Genomic DNA, 18,230 nt, shown 5'->3' with positions numbered 1-18,230 from the left:
ATGACGTTGACATTTTTGGTTTTGATATCTCTTGACAACTGTAGGATGTAATGCCATGAAATGTCAACAGAAGTCCATGATGCCCAGATGATGTATCCTAATGACTTTGATGATCCTTGACTTGTCATTAGCAGGTCAAAGTTTAATATTATATAAGTTTAATATTATTTAATATTCAATTAAATATTTATACATCTACTAGACAAATTGACACACATTTTGTACAGATATTCATGGTTCCTAGATGATGGACCCTCATGACTTTGTTGATCCCCTGACTTTTTCCTCTAGCACCACCATGAGGTTGGCATTTGTAGATTTGACTGAAGATGTCCAGACAACTAATGAATGAATTGCAGTGGAATCTGATACAGTCATTTATGTTTCCCTCAGAATATACAGTGATAACTTTTTCTCTAGCAGCATCATCAGGTCAAATACTATTTGTCAAATACTTTGGTTCATAATGACACTCCCATCAGCCTTAGCTGTACCTTTTGTTAACGCACTAAACTACGATGGTGAACCTGGAAAACAATACCTTCCAAACAAGTACAGTCTCACAGAGCTGCCAGTATGGCTGTTACTGTATAAATCAGGCTCATGAATGAATTTAGATTAAAGATAGACTGTTGAACAGAAATGATTTATTTACATTTTGGCATAAGGATTAATCAAACACACACTAAAACATACTCAGTTATAGCCATATTGTCATATTGTCAATTTTCCATGAGGTCGTATCTTCAGAAAAGCCAGCAAATTGTATATCTTATTCAGAAAACAGCAAAGAAAACTAACTATAATCACAGCTGAGTTGAATGAATGTAAAAAAAAATGAACATGTGTGGATGCAAGCTCTTGCATATCACTCATGTTGAATCTCAAATGTCTAATTGGCACCCAACAGATAAACTGTGATAATTTGCACTCAAATACAACCAAATCTGTTTGAATCGCTCAAATTTGTCCTTAGTGCTTTATAACATTTGTTTGTTTGTTTGTTTGTTTGTTTGTTTCTTTGTTTGTTTGTTTCTTTCTTTCTTTCTTTCTTTCCATCACAGTTTGTTTAAACACATGAATATAGTAATTCACAAAAAACCCAAAAATGACAGCACTGTTCAGATTGGTAAACCATTTACATGCCATTCATTTTAATGGGGCAGGTGTCTTTGGGAGTTAAGGACCACTGCGTCATCCTAATCTGAGGGAGAAGAAGGAAGAAAAGAGAGCTGTTAAAACAAAGTATAGCCATAGGAACAGATTTTAAAATGTAACAAATAACTGAGAAGGAGTTTTTACCTTTAACGACAAGTTTAGTTGAACACTCCACTCTACCCAGAGGGTTTTCTGCAATGACTGTGTAATCCCCACTGTCCTTGGGCCCAACTTTGAGTATCACCATGGAGCAGACCCCACATGTGTTAGTGATGTAGTAGTTAGTGTTGGTGTTAAGGCTGACGTTATTTCTGTACCAAGTAACATGGGGTTTGGGGTTTCCTGTCACAGCACAACTCATGTAGCATTCATAGCTTTCTGGACTGTTGCGCATTTTTAGCGGAACAGTGAAAGAAGGAGGCGCCTCAAAGCTGCAGTCCTTTGAGGCTGGGAGAGTCACAGAAAATGTTTCTGGAAGGATACAAGAAAAAGGGCAGAAATGTTAAAAGGGTGTAATATATAATGATGGGTACATTTTTCAATGCTATATTCTCTTTAGCTGTCTGTTAATTGAATCATTTATCTGCCCTCAATGTCCATATTGGAAGCATTTATATAAAATGCTCTGCCTTTCATGGTGCATTTCATGAAAATAAGACAAACATTAATTAGCAACACTTCTCTGTCAGACCTTGCAGTTTGATGTACAGTATGCTCACCAAATGTACAAAAACTACTAAAGTTGACATCTCTCAGCAAGCCAATTCATATTCTTTATTTGTCCTTTGAGATTAATTCAGTTGTATTATTGTACTTTCAAATGATCATTCTTATTATGCTAAGTACTTACATCTATTAACTTCTTTTGCTGACTGAGTTGTACACAGCTACATCTGTTTAGATCTTGTTAATGCCTTTTAAAATACATTAGGACTGATACCCACTATTATTTCACTTGTTGATTAATCTCTTGATTATTATTATTATTTTGATTATGCAATTAATTTAGTCTATAAAAACAAAACAAACAAACCAACAAAAAAAAATCAACAACCAACACAAGTTCTGTGATATCTTCACGTCTTGTTTTGTCTGACAGTCCAAAACCCAAAGATATTCAATTTAAAATTTTAGAAAACATATACAAAAAACTTTGACTAAAAAAGCTCAAACCAGCAAATGTTTGTCCTTTATTCTTAATAATTGACTGAAACGATTAATTGACTATCAAATTATTTTTGATTAAAGATCCCCTCCAGACATGATCTAAGATACATAAAAGCAATCTTCTTGTACTAATAATTTGTGGCTGCTATGTTTTTTCCACAAAAAACATCAATTACCTTGGTACAATCCCTAAGCTCTGTTCGTACAGAATGCAAAGCAAATTTTCGCCTTGTGATCATAAAACCCTGCAATACATGCAAATTTTTTGCTCAAATTGAATATTTTCAACTGAACACACCATTAGATTTACATATACTCCTCCCTCATTGAAAAATCCACAATCTAAGAACAATCTATGTAAGATGTCTCCTACTTCACTAATTGCAGTTGCATTAAAGTTGCATACTGGACCACAGTTGGCTCCAAACTAGTTGTGATGTCATAAATCATGCTTGTAGGGTATACACCTTAAACTCAGATTTAAGGTGATCACAGAGAAACTTTCCTCCTTGAGCAGATGAATGTGAACTCTGCACAAACATCATTCTGCACAGTGAAGCTACAACATCCAAGTGAAGTTACAATAAGAAAGACACATTTTGAGTGGAGGAGGACTTAAAATTTCTGTCGATTATCAACTAATTGTTTCAGCTCTAAATGAGAGACTTTCAAATGACTGTTTTTAAACCTGCCTTTCTTCCTCCTCACTTCCCAGGTTGGTGACTCAGAGGGTTCGGAAAGCCCCATGTCATTCTTGGCATAGACCCGGAACTGATACTGCCGTCCTGGCATGATATTGATGGCAGTGAACTTGTTATTGAAAAGATGGTCAGCCACAGTGTGCCAAGTGCGCTTAACCGAATCGCGCTTGGTGATCATGTAGTGAAGCCTGTCGTCTTTTTTCTCATCAGGAGATGGAGTCCAGGAGACGGTCACTGTTCCTGACACATTTTCCTCCAGCTCCACAGGGCCTGGAGGCTTGGGGTCGTCTAGAAACAGGTAGGACAAGATTATTATTGTCTTCATGTTTTATGTTTATGCACACTGAATCTGGCTCTCTTTAAACTTTCCCAAATCAGTTTTTGAGTCCAAAGTATACAAAGAACATAGTATACACTTGTAAATGCCTTAGTAAACAAGAAAGAACATAAAATATTTCAAAACCCTCAATTGTTAATTCTAGAAATATGACAGCCCTTTTTTGCCTTTTCTAAAATCTAGATCAACTTTGTAATAATCTTACGAATTATGCATATCACATTTCAAATCCATGCAGCCTTTGGTTATTATTTCTCTTTTATTTTATATGGATGAGGTAAGATTTTCTTTCACTGTACCTGTGACTCTTATCTCAACACTGGAGGTCTCTTGACCAACAATATTCTTCACAATGATTGTGTAGATCCCAGTGTCATGACGCTCTGCTGAGGGGATCATTAACTGTGATGATGTGTCTGAGTTGCTCACTGTCACATGCTTAGCTACAGGCAGGCCATCCTTGAGCCATGTAATATCTGGTATTGGAGAGGCCTGTCAACAGCAGAAGATGCAGATCTAAGATGATGTGGGTTTATACTTCTGTAGAATGTCTAATTATCTGCCACTTGAAATGGGACAAAACAACTTTGTGTTTTTACACTCACACGTTTTTGTATGACTATTATACTGAACCTGAAAGTTGAAGTTGACCCGCGCAGAGTTCCCAGCTCTCATTACGATGAAGTTCTTTATTTTTCTGTCAGTGAAATGGGGTCTCACTGTGACAATGTGGGAAGAGTTTTAGATTATTTTTTTTTTTACCAAATTTTATTCAACAATCTGCACATATGATGATACAGTATTATAGATACATACTTTTCTTTTTGGACAGTAATACCCCCCCATTATCTTCCCTTAATCCCCCAGCATTCCCCTCTCTGCTGAGTTTTAGATAAAATTAATGAGAAAAAGTGACCAATTGAAAGTAAAATGTATCAGATTCTGAGTGTAGACAAATGACTCACCTGGAGGAGGCATTGCAATGATGTAGTTGTCCAACTCTTGAGGCTCACTGTCTCCACCCTCATTGGTGGCTATGACTCTTACCCAGTACATGGCCATAGACTTCAGACCCATAATAGTATAGGAGGTCATAATGATAGCATTGGTGTTACAACGATCCCACTCTGGATTTTCTGCTGGTCTGAGCTCCACAAAGTATCCTTTGGCCTCATCTTGGACCCCCTCCTCCTCCCTGGGTTTGGTCCACCCCAGCGATAAGGTGGTGTATGTAGAGTCAGTCACCTTCAAGTCGATAACTTTTCCAGGGGGCTCTGAAAATTTATGTAGATCAGAACACTGTACTGTGATTTTACTCAGCATTAACATACAAAATATTTGAGTTTGGCCTATTACTCACTCTTTGGATCTCTCGCAATCACAAATTCAGATGGGGAACTTGGCTCTCCGGCACCAGAGATGTTGATAGCTGATACACGGAACTCGTACTCGATGCCTTCAACAACATCCTTCACTGCATACTTTTTCTCTGTTGGCATGTCAATCATTGTGTATAAGACTTTAAAACATAACTTCATAAGTTCTGTAGCTTCGAAAAAGGAATCACATTTCACTTGACAAGTTCACATCTGAAGGAAAACTTTTACCGTATCCATGTCATTGTGGATATCATCAAAATGGCCCTACCTTTAATGGGCTGATCTGGTGGGTTGACAAAGCTCCACAGATTACTGCCTTTCTTGCGTTTCTCCACGTTGTATCCCAAAATGTTGGTTCCTCCAGTATTGGAAGGTGCAGACCAAGCAAGATTGATACAATCCTTGAAAGCACTAACAATTTTTGGTGTAGAAGGAGGTCCAGGGTATGCTAAAAGAAAGTTAAAATAGAAAAAACATCTCTTTAATGGGCTCACTTAAAGCCTTTTTCTACAACACCTCCTATACTTGAGACGCTGTCACAAATAGATTTTGATTTGCTTCTAAGACAACTCACCCTTTGTTCCTGCCTGAATGTCATCAGTCTCCATCATTTCACTGATGCCTTGATCAGTTTCAGCCCTGATGTGATAGCAGTACTTTCTGCCATGATCCACATCAGTGTCCCTGTATTTAGCCTCTGGGCCAATTTTGCCCAGTTTCTTCCAGCTGTTTCGGCCAATTTGCTGGCGCTCCAGGATGTAGTCAGTGATAGGGGACCCTCCATTGTCTTTAGGAGGCCTCCATTTGAACTCGATGCAAGAAGAAGAACTTTCGATAATATCCACAGGGCCTAGTGGTGGTGTTGGTTTATCTGTAGTCAGACAAAAGAATAAAGAACAACCATGCTCATATCCATGTGTTACATATATATTTTTTCAAATTCAGAACATCCAGTCCTTAACACAGCTTACCTAATACAATGAGCTGGGAGATGGCCTCAGTTATTCCACATTCATTTTTAATCTTAATCTTAATTTCTCCTGTGATTTTGCGCGGGCACTTTGTCAACAGCAGACGGCTGTGTGAGGAAGACTTCTCAATCTTGGTATGGCTGTCCTCCAACAACTCTTCGCCTTCATGGTACCACTGTATCTTCATGGGTTCCCGTCCAACAAAAGACAGCTTGAAGGCTGCATCTTTGCCAGTTTTGATTGTAACAGGTTTCATGAAGTCAGCGAGGTCATCGGGGTTGATTCTTGGAGGATCTAGTTGAAGAACACACATCTTTTCATATTGGCACTTAATCGCTGAGCTCAAAAGGATATTGTTTTACACATTTTCACAGTGATTGGCCTTTTGTTTTGTTTGAGTTGAAGTGTCTCGAATCGATTTTGATTTAATTACCTTCAATCTTTAGCACTGCTTCTGTTTTACGCCCATCAGCTTCAAATCGGTACTTTGCAGTATCGTCTTCTTTGCAGTTTTTGACAATTAGTTTGCGATAAGTCCCATCTTTGACAATACAGATATCATCTGTGGTTGTTATCTGAAATGCACACACACAAGCACATCTAAATCTCTGACGGTTAAAGGTAGAAGCTATTATTCTATCAACTCTTACGTTTCTCACCTCTTTGCCATCTTTGTACCAGACTCCATCGCAGTCCTCACTGCTCAGTCTGCAGACCAGTTCGGCATCAGTACCAATAATAGCAGTTACATCTGAAAGTCCACTAGTGAAGTATACTCCTGGGTCTAAAGAAAATACAAGCTTATTGTTACCTAGAAACAGAAATATATGAATAGCGTAGCATTGCTATGTTCTGAGAGCGTCTCACCAATGATGGTATCAGGGACAAGTGGGCCTGCTCTCACTCTCTTTCTTTTCTCTTGAACAGGCTCCTCTTCTTCAGTATCAGGAGCCCCTTCTTCCTTTGCTTGTAGCTCCTGCTTAGCTTTTGATGATTTACCCTCAGTTGGTACTTCTCCTTCCTGCTCATCCTCTTCCTCATCGTCTTCCTCTTCTACATCTTCTGTCACACTTGAGTCAAGGGTTTCCCCTGCCTTATCTGTGCCATCTCCAGCCTTTGTCTGCCCCTTTACTTTTGTCTTTGTCTGTCCCTTTGCCTTTGTCTTCCCCTTGGTCTTCGCTTTTGCTTTAGCTTTAGCTTCTGCTTCTGCTTTAGCTTTAGCATCTGCTTCTGCCTTCTCAGCTGCCGCTGCGGCTGCCGCCGCTGCTTCAGCCTCAGCCCTTTCCTTTGCCCTTGCAATCATCTCATCTCTCTCCAGCTGTATCTTAGCCTGTTGCTCCTGAGCAATTTTCAAAAGATCGGCTCCACCACCACCAGCTCGGGTTGTTTTGCGAGCTTTCTTCTTTCCGTGTGAGTTTGGATCATTGTCAGCTAATAAAAAATACACAGTACCAGGTTATTTTTAATGCTTTAAGGGAATTTTTGAATATTTGCCTAGCTTGTGTTATAAAGCTGAAAAAATACTGTACAATTTGAAACATTTAAATGGTACCTTCCACTATAAGCCAGGCATTGCAGGATTTCTGTCCAGTCATAGCTGCATAAATTCCTTTGTCCAATGGCATGCAGTCCTTCACCACCAATGTATGAATCAGCTTGTCCTCTGACACAATGATGTCATATTTGTCCCCTTGCTCCAATGGAGTATTCTTTCCAACCCAATTTATCTTATGCATGGGATGTGAGATGACACACTCAAACACAGCATCTTCTCTTTCCTCTGCTTTCACGTCTTGAATCTTGACCAGGAAGTCTACAGGTGGAACTGCATGAAATATAACATGTAGCACATCATTACTGTGTTAGCTCAGGATCTGGTATTTTCTGTCACAGGACAACTCATGTGGCAACCAAAGCTCTCTTGTATGTTGTATTGCATTATTTACACGTTACAGTAAAGTATGTAGACAATTAATTTGCTGCATCATCTTACGTTTTAAGTCTGTTGAGAAGATCTTAACTCCATCAACTTCCACTTGGTATAATCCTGCATCCTCTGGACTAACACCATTGATGCTGAACACAAACTTCTTCCCCACTTGTCTCAATCCGTGTTTTACCTCTGTGTCACAATCAAATGGAACCATAACTCCATCCTGTTCAAACACAAGTAGTTGTGAATGTTAAATATGTAGCATTTACAGTATTTGATTGATTGTGTGCACATGCACATGCAGTAGATTTGTAATATGACTTTCAGTGATTTCATGTACTTTACTCAGTTAAAATGAAATGTCTCACCTTGTATAGGAAGATTTTGCTAGTAATGTCTTTCAGTGACATTTCAAGTTCAAACTCTGCAGCACCATTTTCTCTCATTTCAATAGGCTTTAGGTTGCATAGTCTCTCAACAACCTGTAGTAATCAGAATCAGGAAAAAAATACTTTTGACACAGTGAAAATGTTGAGTTTTCCTGTATGTAGTTTGTATTTCCTCTATATCTGGTATTCCATTATATTACTGTATTTTAGATATTTGACGGTGTAGTTGCTTCATATTGAAACACAGATGAAGTTGAAAAATACCTTTTCTTGCTCTTGCTCCCTTTCAATCTTCTTTTCATTTAGTTTCTTTAGAATCCCACGAAAATCAGTGACACCATACTGAGCACAGATGCTCTCGTAATCTTTTTTGTCGGCACTCAACAACAGTTCCCAAAACTTGTCATCAATTTCTGGTTTTTCTTCTTCTTTAGACTCAATGTCAACCCTCCAAAAAGAAACAAAATTATCAATTATGAAACACACTCAGGACACACTGTACATGGATAGGCATAAAACAAAACAAAACAAAACAAATGAACGCATTGTCATGTACCTTTGTCCATTTGTAAACTAGCTTCCTACTTACGTGTTTTTTAAGGCCTTTTTGAAATCCTCAGGTGTTTCTCGGATAGCTACAACACAACCGGTAGCATGGTTACAATTTTCATTCAATGATTGATACTGCATTGTTATAAATGAAATTTAGGTTGTGTACCTGTTCTTGATTCTTTCAAGGCTCTGCTCTTTTTATAGCCAACTAAAATGGAAGCAATTAAAGTTAAGTCAGACAAATTTACTTTTTTAAGAATCAGTTCTGAATATTTAATGGCAAGAAGTAAGTAACTCACCTTCAATAACATTGAGCACAGCTGTTACAACCGCTTTTCCATATTCATTTCTGGCATAACACTTGTAGGTGTCAGCTTGATCCACCGATACATCTGGTATCTATGGGAATACATGATTATCAATATTTTTGCAAGATTTTTTTTAAATTCATTACTCTGACTGATTCATTGATTTATCAGTCTTGTTTAGATTTTAGTTATCTGAATAAGCTTTCCTCATATGATATGGTCAATGGCCTCACCTGTAGCTGGTATTCACCAGAACTTGTATCGTGGGTAATTTTGTACATTTCTTCATCAATTTCTCCCTCATTTCTCACCCAGGTCACAGTTGGTTCTGGTTTGCCGGTAACTATTGCTCTGAAAATAGCCAGTTTTCCTTCAGAAAGGACAGAGAGCAGTTATTGTATATCTTTGAAAACATTATTATGTGGTTAAAGGTGGTATTTTACCTTCTTGGATAGTCAGAGCAATAGGTTTCCGAGTGAAATCTGGGGTGCTCATTCCTTCAGGTAGTTCTTCCACATACTGGGTGATCATAACTCCAGGCACCCTTGACTTCTTTTTAATTTTCACTGTGATTAAATGAGATAAAGTGCATGATTTACAATTTCATGAAGAACTTGTGAAGAACTGATTTAATTGAGGTTTGATATATTATTTTAACTTCATACTATGTCTCAGAAAATGCTGTAGTGTATTCAATTAGTGTTGATTACCTAATTCGTTTTTTCGGCAGTAATTAAAAATAAAAGGTGAGTCATCACATTTTATAGTTACTTACCCTGCCCTGGAGCAGTTGGCTCCTCATCCTTAGATTTACGTATCTTAAACATCTTGATTTAGACAACAGCTGCTTTGAAAACACAAACAATAAACAACATTTTAACCCAAACTTGTGCATGTCACTTTGGTCTTCGCTTTGAGGGTTGCTGGACTGGATTAGAGCTGCAATGATTAGTCGATTAATCGTTTAGTCGATTGAAAGAAAATATATCAGTGCATAACATATCCTGTATTCTGGAGACGTAGACATGGCTTGACCACTGTTGGTAACCATCAGAATCCCCATCTGTTCAACATATAGTTAATCTCTTCCAGATGGTCTGAATCTGCAGGGTGTATCATTTATCATTTTTCTACTCAGTGGCATTATGTTGCATGTCTGATTTTACAACATGATGTTCATAGATTTTTAAGTAAAGCCCTCCTTGGACAGACAATAGATGTAATTGGACATAATTTATTCACCCCTCCAATTACAAAAAGTAGGTGAAATAATATTCTTCAGGATTGAAGAATGAGGGAAAGATCTATATTTCAAGAAACTGATACAAGGATCCCTGAATTGGTAACCCTATCTGTATCATAAATGAAGAATTCCTGTGGTAACAAAATACTTAGCATGCCCTGCGTAGATTCCTGCAAGTGCCCAGCCTAAGTTTGACGGCAGTAGGTCACATACCTCATAAAACTATCCATCATGACTCAGGAAGTGACGTGAAGTGGCTGACAAATGCTACAAGACTCATAACTATCTTAACACTTAGGTTTTGCTTTCTTTTAAGCCCTGAATTATTGAAAGAAATGGGTGAAAAGATAATAAAATAAAAGGTACCACAGGCCAATGTTGTGCAGTTAAAGATAGCCTCTTTTCTTTTTTCTATAGATGAGTTATTAAATCAAAGTTGTCCTGAAACTAGGACAAAAAAAGGACATTTTGATGATCAAGAACGTGTATAATTAGTCAGGTATAGCCAGCCTGTATTGCCAGTTTTGCTTTAATAACAGTGTACCTGACAAGCCATATACTGTGCATTTGAAAAAATAGTATGAAGTATGGAAAATGTATATTTCTACACATGGATACTAGTTATGTTGTAATTTATTCATTTCCATTACAAAACATTTAATCACAAATGCCAAAAAAGGGTCGCATTAGCATACTGATATGACTTTAGGACAGTATCATTTTTAAGACTGACAAAATGTTTAATTCAGAACAGCATGTACTCATAATTAAAGTTGTTTTCTCAATAAAGATTCAATTTTATATATGCAAATATCACTTATATGTGATCAAAATATCTTACTGTAACTTGAGTGCACAAGTATAAACTAATGTTAGTGCCTCTATCCACTTTGCTTTCCCTGATTTTTATTATCTCATTAGTCTAATGACAGGAACCTTTTGTTCATGGATTATATTTGATAGCCACTTAAACTATAAACATTGAATACATTTAAATGATTTTTGCAGAGTTCTGTCAGTCACCAGCATATTTAGCAGTTTTGTACACTCAGTGCACTGCTGTGCAGCTATATTTGTCTGAGACAAAAAATAGCTTTGCCAAGGGTGTTATGAGTGAACTGATTTATGAATAACTTGTCAGGTCTGTGTCCTATATCTCTGAACTCCATTTAATAGAAGAACATATTATTTAATTTGACATATTCTTTGTGCATTAAAAAGCTAAATAAAACATCACTTTAAAGCTTAACAGCATAGTTTAGCCCTTAGATCTTTGCAGCGGGAAAGTGTAGGAGTAATTTCCATATGAATACATGAATAAGATTTAGTTTTTTGATAGTCAAACTATAGAAACTGACTCTTTGCACACAGTTGCCACTACTCTCTTGCACCTCCACAATCATCATTGTAGCCTGACATTTTCCTCTTTTTATATTTCTCATCAGTCTCTCACAATTCTGCTTTCTTCAAAATATGAACACACTATTAAAGTAAAACATTTCTGGTATTTCATCATATTGAACTTGAGAGAAACTGGAATCATATAAATTACTGTCAGCATGCAGTTTTAATTAGAATTCTGACTTAGGATAACTACCTAGATCTCATTACCAAGTAGTGTACAGTAACATGCAAACACATATAGACACATACTTAAACTGGATTACAGATTAAAGAGCTTATGGTGAAATATCAAAGAATCTTTCCCAGTATCTCTTAAATGTACTTACTATTTTTTTAGGTAAATTGCTGTTCTCCGCTGTGTGTTGCCAGCCACCTGGCAGCTGATTCTTGAGTGTGGGCTCTCAGTTTTGAGAGGCAATAAAGCCTTTCAGAGACACCCAGGGCAACCTAACCCAGTGCTTTTTCACTGTGGCTCTTAGGGATAGGTTTACTGACACGCTCTTTGGCCCTAAAGTTCTATAGGTTCTTGAAAAGGGGACACCACAGGAAATGCAGCTGTGAGTTTTGAAATCCCTCCCTCAAACCTGGAATCTAAGCTTTAGCACTGCAGCAGGGTGCTTTTGGCTGCTCTTATTAAAAAGGAGAGTCTCATGGGAAGAGACACAGTAACATGGTTGAACTGCCTCGGCATTAACTGTACGTATAGGCGGTCTGATCTTCCTTACAACATTTAACAGTCAAGAGGTAAGCGTCAATTCAATTCTGACTTTTTGAGCTCCTTACAATAGTTTTGTTTGCATGTTTAGAAATGTCAAAATTAATGAACCATAATCTTAAAATATTGCAAGTCTATTCCTAAAATATTACCATTTTCACAAATGTTCTCATTTACTCTGACGCTGTTCTGGAAATATCAGACACAAAACAAGCAAAACAAGCTAAGCCTTATTCTGATACTAATGAGCCACAATTTTTTTTTTCTATCTTGTCTAATTGAAACAGAACAGAAACAAGTTACACAGTAGAATTTATTTTAGCATTGTGAGACGCACTTCTCTTTGAACCCAAGAAGTGTCATCCTGCACTGGTCACTCATGTTGAAGCCCTGGGTGCAACTGTTGACCCGCTCTTCTTCAGTGACTCTAAACTTGGACTAATGTCTGACCCCACAAAAAATATGCTCTGAGAGGTAATACAAGAAGACTGGACATAAATTATTCACATAAACCTTCGTGGAGGTGAACAAGTGACATGAATTTTGATACGTGCTTGCTATGTTAAGGCATGAACATGTGCTGCAATATAAGTCTATATTCATACATGTTTATGCAAGTATTTTTTGTTAACATTTATAAACATATATGTACTTTCTGTTAAGTAGTACTACCTGTTTTTCAAAGTGACATGCACATCAAACCAAAAATTCCACATCATAAATGGAGTATGAAATATTTATTTACACCAAACCCACACACAATTTCATAAGAATATCATACTATAACAAACAGTCATATCAATTTTTCATGTCAGTATGTTTTCTTTTGTGATTGTCTTTCCAATGAAAGATTGCAAATCCATAATTGGGGAAAAATAATGATTGCAACCAGTCCCTAAAAACATTAATAGAAACCTAAAAACACCTAAAAATGAACTGAAAGACACCAGCACATAGTTGCATAAGCTTTAGGCAAAAAACATTTTCTTTAAATTATACTGTAAAAACCCATAAAATGCAACTACACAGTTTTCAGTTCTGTGCTGTAATATTTTTGCTGCTCAACATGCATATTATTATAGTTACACAACTTTTTGCTGTTTCTGTTTCAAGATGTAAAATATGCAAGATTGCACATTATTATTTCAAGCTTCTCTTTTATTAGGATTGAATAGTAGAATCAAACAAAACATGTTTGTGGCTTTTATTTCACTAACGTTTGCCTAGGCCTTTATTCTGACTATTGCCTTGAATAAATGTCATTCTTTGTAGGAATTTGTTAATCAAAAAAGAATAAAAGGAAGATGTAACAAGCAATATTTTTTAATACTACATTGTGCATTTGACAGGGTTGGCTTATGTCTAAAGATACAGTATGCATCATCTCTGAATTACCAACAACTTGACTTCTCTCAGGGTTTTAGAGGAAGTCTACCGTCTTCATCATGTTTATTTATTCTGGAAAGAAAAAAAAAAGCAGTGATTAGTTTCAGATTTCAAAGGTCAACACTGTATAACATGCATGTCAATGCAAAACATAGTGACAGTGTCTTAAAAATACAGGCACATTTTGGTAAAGATTTACCTCTGACAGCCAATTTGGTGGAGCACTCTGCCCTCCCCACTGGGTTTTCTGCAACAACCTTGTATTCCCCGACATCTTTAGGTCCAACCCGCAATATGAGCAGAGAGCAGACTCCACAGGTGTTGGAGATGTAATAGTTAGTGTTGGTATTCAGACTGATATTGTTGCGGAGCCATGTCACATGAGGTGTGGGATCTCCTTTTATAGCACAGCTCATGTAGCATTCATAGCCTTGAGGAGCAGCGTGCATTTTCAATGGGACAAGGAACTTGGGAGCACACTGTAGATCACAGACCTTTCTTTCTGGCATGTTCACATGGAACTTTTCTGGAAAAAAGTAGATATGCATTATAATAAATTAGTTTTAAGTATTAATACTGAATTGCATTTGTCTAACAGGAGAGCATGTTTGGTGATGGTTGTGCTATAGGTATGATTGGGAATTTACAGGTGCAGTACTTTTAGGTCCTGTACCTGTACTAAAATTTTTTGATGATCAGGCAGAGCAATGTAGAAATAATACTCACTTTCTGTTCCTGATACAAAATGTTCTGGCCAAATTGTAAGGACAAGTCATGAAAAAGATCCAAACAATACTTCATTCGACGTGGTGGAAATTGGCTCAAATTTAACGGAAAATTTCTGTTTTTCACAAAACCCAAAATGCATTGGCTGTGTGTCACCAGACTATTGTAGTTTGTCTCCTTTGTCTCTCTCTTTGTTGCAAGAAACTTTGAGAAAAAGAAATGTGTGTTGATGCATGAAAGGGTTGTAGTTGCCTCTATGTGCATTTTTTTCAAAAAAAAAAAAAAAAAGACTTAACTTTCAAGAGTGTTTAGTACTGTGGGCTGTCACAGACACACATTGCACAAAAGATAAAGACAGAAAAGCATACAGAATTGATATTGTGGGTGTGTTGGCACAGTACATGGTGCGGTGATGGCATGGTACATTTATGGCCCCATAGCATCAGTCTTTTTAAATCAACTATAGTTAAGTGGCTAAAGCATGTAAAAGCATTGGTATAATATTTGAACATTCTTATGGAAGATGCACGAGGGAAGAAAGGACACAGTCAATTCAACTTTGTTTGTAGCCTCAGTCCTTTTGTAGAAGGAATATATGGTTCATGTGTTTGTAAGTACTGTATCAGCATAAGCTTGTCTCAAATACAGATATTGGTCTGTTGTAGATGAACCTGGAAAATGGAAGTTTCAAGTTCAAGTTTCAAGTATTAACATACCTTTTTTGCTAGTAATCAGCCACTTTGGTGATTCAACGGGATCGGAGGAGCCCATGTCATTTTTTGCATAGACACGGAACTGGTATTCTCTGTCTGGCATGATGTTGCAGGCTGTAAATTTATTGTTGAAGATGCGATCTGCAATAGGGTGCCATGATCTTTTGCTTGAATCGCGCTTAGTCACCATGTAGTGCAGCCTGTCGTCACGTTTCTCATCTGGAGATGGGGTCCAGGAAATGGTCACTGTGCCAGGCACATTTTCATCAATCTCCACAGGACCTGGCGGCTTGGGCTCATCTAGAGTTCAAATACAAAAACGTTTTTCTTTCATTTTATTTACTGTATATGGCATAGGAGTCAATTATTTTTAAAACAAGAAGTAGTTTTGGCTAACTCACCTGTGACTCTAATTTCAATGCTGAATGTTTCTTGGCCGACAATGTTCTTGACAATAATAGTATAGATTCCTGTGTCTGAACGCTCAGAAGAAGCAATCAGAAGCTGGGATGCACCCTCTGCATTGCTGATGGTCACCTTTTTAGACACTGGCACCCCATCTTTCAACCAGGTGACCTCTGGCCAAGGAGAGGCCTATAAGACAATATACAATTATAATCTCCTGACAGACTTTTTGGAGGACAAAATAGGTCCATTATTTATGCATTGTTTTATTAATAAGGAGTGGTAATTTTACCTCAAAATTAATGTTGAATCGTGCAGAATTTCCTGCTCTCACCACCATGAAACTCTTGATTTTTTTGGTATCTGTGAATCGTGGTCTCACTAGGTGAAGAACATATGTTGAAAGTTAATGCTCGTCACAGATTTTAATGTTAACAATTGCTTTTGTAGGATAAAGGACAAAACACAGAAATTAAAACTTCACTGCAAAACTACAGATAATATATTAATTTTGTATTATATATTATTTTATAGTGCAGTACACATTACCACAGTACTGCGGTACTGCATTTCATCATCATGTTCATTCATTCATTCATCTTTTGTTTTCCTGATTCAAATGTTCCAAATATCAAATCAGCACACTATAAGCATAATTATTTTTTCACTTGTAACCCAAACTCTTTGTTTATATGAATATAAATTTGAATATAAACTTTATTTTTTACGGTCAAAAATGATAAATTAGTTCTTTAACTATTTTGTATTGTTACAGTTGAGTCAGATAGCAGTTCAATATTAGATAAAGTTTTTGACAGAAGCAACTTTGAAGTGAATTTTCCTACCAGGAGGAGGCATAGCGAGGATGTAATTTTCCAGCTCCTGTGGCTCTCCCTCTCCTCCATCATTGACAGCAATGACTCTCACCCAGTACATGGCCATGGACTTCATGCCTTTCACAGTATAGAAAGTCATGGTTATTGCAAGTGCATTGCAGCGATCCCATTCTGTGTTTTCTGCAGGCCTGATCTCCACAAAATATCCCTTGGCTTCATCCTCAACCCCCTTAATGTCCTTGGGTTTGGTCCAAGACAGGGACAGGGTTGTGTAGGTGGAATCTGTCACTTTAAAGTCTATGACTTTACCAGGAGGCTCTGTAAGACATGATTCATATTCAGTGCTGCAATTTGTAGGCTGTATGAAGTATTAGTATGATAAAATAATGGCTGTCATAAATATTTCTAAATAGCCACTTACTTTTAGGGTCTCTGGCATACACAAACTCAGATGGTGTACTGAATTCACCCGCTCCAGAGTTATTGATTGCTGACACGCGGAATTCATACTCAATGCCTTCAACCACATCTTTAACAGCAAATCCTTTACCTGTATAAGAAAAAAAAAACATGCTATATATTACACATCATCCATATGTAATACAGGAATGACAGCAACAAATCATCACACCATAATTGTATTGCAACAGCCTGTCGTAAAATGATCAAACAGAAATAATGTATTAATATAGAATAACCTTTGATAAACTCATTTGGTTGGTTGACTTGGCTCCACAGATTGCTGCCCTTCTTCCGTTTTTCAAGGTGGTATCCATGAATATTGGTTCCTCCAGTGTCTGCAGGAGGAGCCCATGAGAGGTTGATGCAGTCCTTGAAGGCGCTGACAATCTTTGGTGCTGATGGAGGTCCAGGGTAGGCTGTATACATGAAAGATCGGGATCTGTAATTATTACTCACTCTAAAAGGGTCAGAAAGTACTACTCGCTGGGCTAGTTGGTGGGCTACTGTAACTGGCTTGTTAACACCTACAGTAACACAGTAGCAAGCAGAGAACATTTTGACAAAAGCTCTCAGAGTTTCTTTCTCTACTGCCATTACTGCCATTTACTCCCACTGGCATTCTGTTCTCAGGATTTCACATAATTTCATACAATAAAGAGTTATTGAACAGAGGAAAAAGGCTCCCAGAGCAAGCTTATTAGTTTGGTCGCTAACAGCACACTAAGTTCACATGGTGTATTCAACAGATGTTTTTGTGGCATCGAGTCCTGTTTCATAACTATTCCTCTTTTGTGGAACAGTTTATACTCCAATGGAGGAGGGTTAAATATAACTGGATGGTGCAACACAAATGAAATCACTACGATGGCAACGACTCTATGTTCCCTCAAAGGTCAACACTCTCAAGGCAGCTTTGTTATTGGTCAGCGCTGCAAATTTATGTGTCAAAGTTTACAAAATTGAACTCGATTTGAAAGATGTGTTCACTCATCATTTGTAGTGATTCTATTAAAATGAATTAGTTTCACTGTGAAATATTGCCATTTTAATACAGGTGCGACCGTGCTTTTGCTAAACAGTGGTGTATTTAACATAATATTGGTCTGAGTTTACCTTTTGTTCCAGCTTGAATGTCCTCCGTTTCCATTTGCTCACTGATGCCCATTTCAGTCTCCACTCTGATGCGATAGCAGTATCTCCTGCCATGGTCTACATCCACGTCCCTGTATTTGGCCTCTGGACCAATTGGCCCCAACTTCTTCCAGGTGTTACGGCCAACTTGATTTCTTTCAAGGATATAGTTTTTGATCTTGCAGCCACCGCTGTCTTTTGGGAGTCTCCACTTGAATTCAACTGCAGAGGAGGAAGCTTCAACAATCTCCAGAGGTCCCATTGGAGGAGTGGGTTTATCTGTCCAAAAACAAATTGGCATATGGAATATTAAT

At 37.5% G+C, this 18,230-nt stretch overlaps 2 protein-coding genes across 3 annotated transcripts in view; both read right to left on the bottom strand.

The window, feature by feature from the left end:
• Nucleotides 1-627: 627 nt before the first annotated feature.
• igfn1.3 (immunoglobulin like and fibronectin type III domain containing 1, tandem duplicate 3) lies at nucleotides 628-12,891 on the bottom strand. Of its 2 annotated transcripts, none has more exons than XM_044348064.1 (24): nucleotides 11,869-12,891; nucleotides 9,671-9,742; nucleotides 9,339-9,461; nucleotides 9,129-9,265; nucleotides 8,887-8,986; nucleotides 8,754-8,795; nucleotides 8,625-8,670; nucleotides 8,300-8,483; nucleotides 8,015-8,128; nucleotides 7,707-7,869; nucleotides 7,266-7,538; nucleotides 6,581-7,144; nucleotides 6,373-6,497; nucleotides 6,147-6,288; nucleotides 5,714-6,007; nucleotides 5,317-5,613; nucleotides 5,011-5,190; nucleotides 4,724-4,852; nucleotides 4,329-4,637; nucleotides 3,997-4,082; nucleotides 3,663-3,855; nucleotides 3,018-3,314; nucleotides 1,303-1,629; nucleotides 628-1,204 (listed from the first exon to the last, which is right to left on the bottom strand). In XM_044348064.1, exons 2-24 carry the CDS (start codon nucleotides 9,720-9,722, stop codon nucleotides 1,200-1,202), a joined length of 4,182 nt encoding a protein of 1,393 aa, XP_044203999.1. In that variant the 5' UTR covers nucleotides 9,723-9,742; nucleotides 11,869-12,891; the 3' UTR covers nucleotides 628-1,199. The 2 variants fall into 2 exon arrangements, with proteins under 2 accessions (XP_044203999.1, XP_044204000.1); XM_044348065.1 differs by having other exon boundaries at nucleotides 9,671-9,739.
• An 88-nt stretch (nucleotides 12,892-12,979) lies between these two features.
• Nucleotides 12,980-18,230, bottom strand: part of LOC122980250 (immunoglobulin-like and fibronectin type III domain-containing protein 1) — a 29,708-nt gene continuing 24,457 nt past the window's right edge. Inside the window, 10 exon segments of the mRNA XM_044348062.1 lie at nucleotides 12,980-13,715; nucleotides 13,843-13,885; nucleotides 13,888-14,169; nucleotides 15,086-15,382; nucleotides 15,484-15,676; nucleotides 15,780-15,868; nucleotides 16,333-16,641; nucleotides 16,745-16,873; nucleotides 17,022-17,201; nucleotides 17,899-18,195. Coding sequence (XP_044203997.1) covers nucleotides 13,670-13,715; nucleotides 13,843-13,885; nucleotides 13,888-14,169; nucleotides 15,086-15,382; nucleotides 15,484-15,676; nucleotides 15,780-15,868; nucleotides 16,333-16,641; nucleotides 16,745-16,873; nucleotides 17,022-17,201; nucleotides 17,899-18,195 — 1,865 coding nt within the window. The 3' untranslated portion in view covers nucleotides 12,980-13,669.

Source organism: Thunnus albacares, chromosome 4 (genome assembly GCF_914725855.1).
Source record: "Thunnus albacares chromosome 4, fThuAlb1.1, whole genome shotgun sequence".
Lineage (NCBI taxonomy): Eukaryota > Metazoa > Chordata > Actinopteri > Scombriformes > Scombridae > Thunnus > Thunnus albacares.
The sequence above is the reverse complement of the archived record's forward strand: the minus strand, read 5'-3'. Positions and strand labels throughout refer to the sequence as shown.

Excerpts from the sequence above, each read along its gene's own strand:
- igfn1.3 (XM_044348064.1), bottom strand. The coding sequence starts at position 9,722 with ATGTTTAAGATACGTAAATCTAAGGATGAGGAGCCAACTGCTCCAGGG. Across the intron at positions 8,987-9,128 it reads CTGGTGAATACCAGCTACAG|ATACCAGATGTATCGGTGGA; the intron begins GTGAGGCCATTG and ends GTATTCCCATAG. Across the intron at positions 6,498-6,580 it reads TGTCCCTGATACCATCATTG|ACCCAGGAGTATACTTCACT; the intron begins GTGAGACGCTCT and ends TATTTTCTTTAG.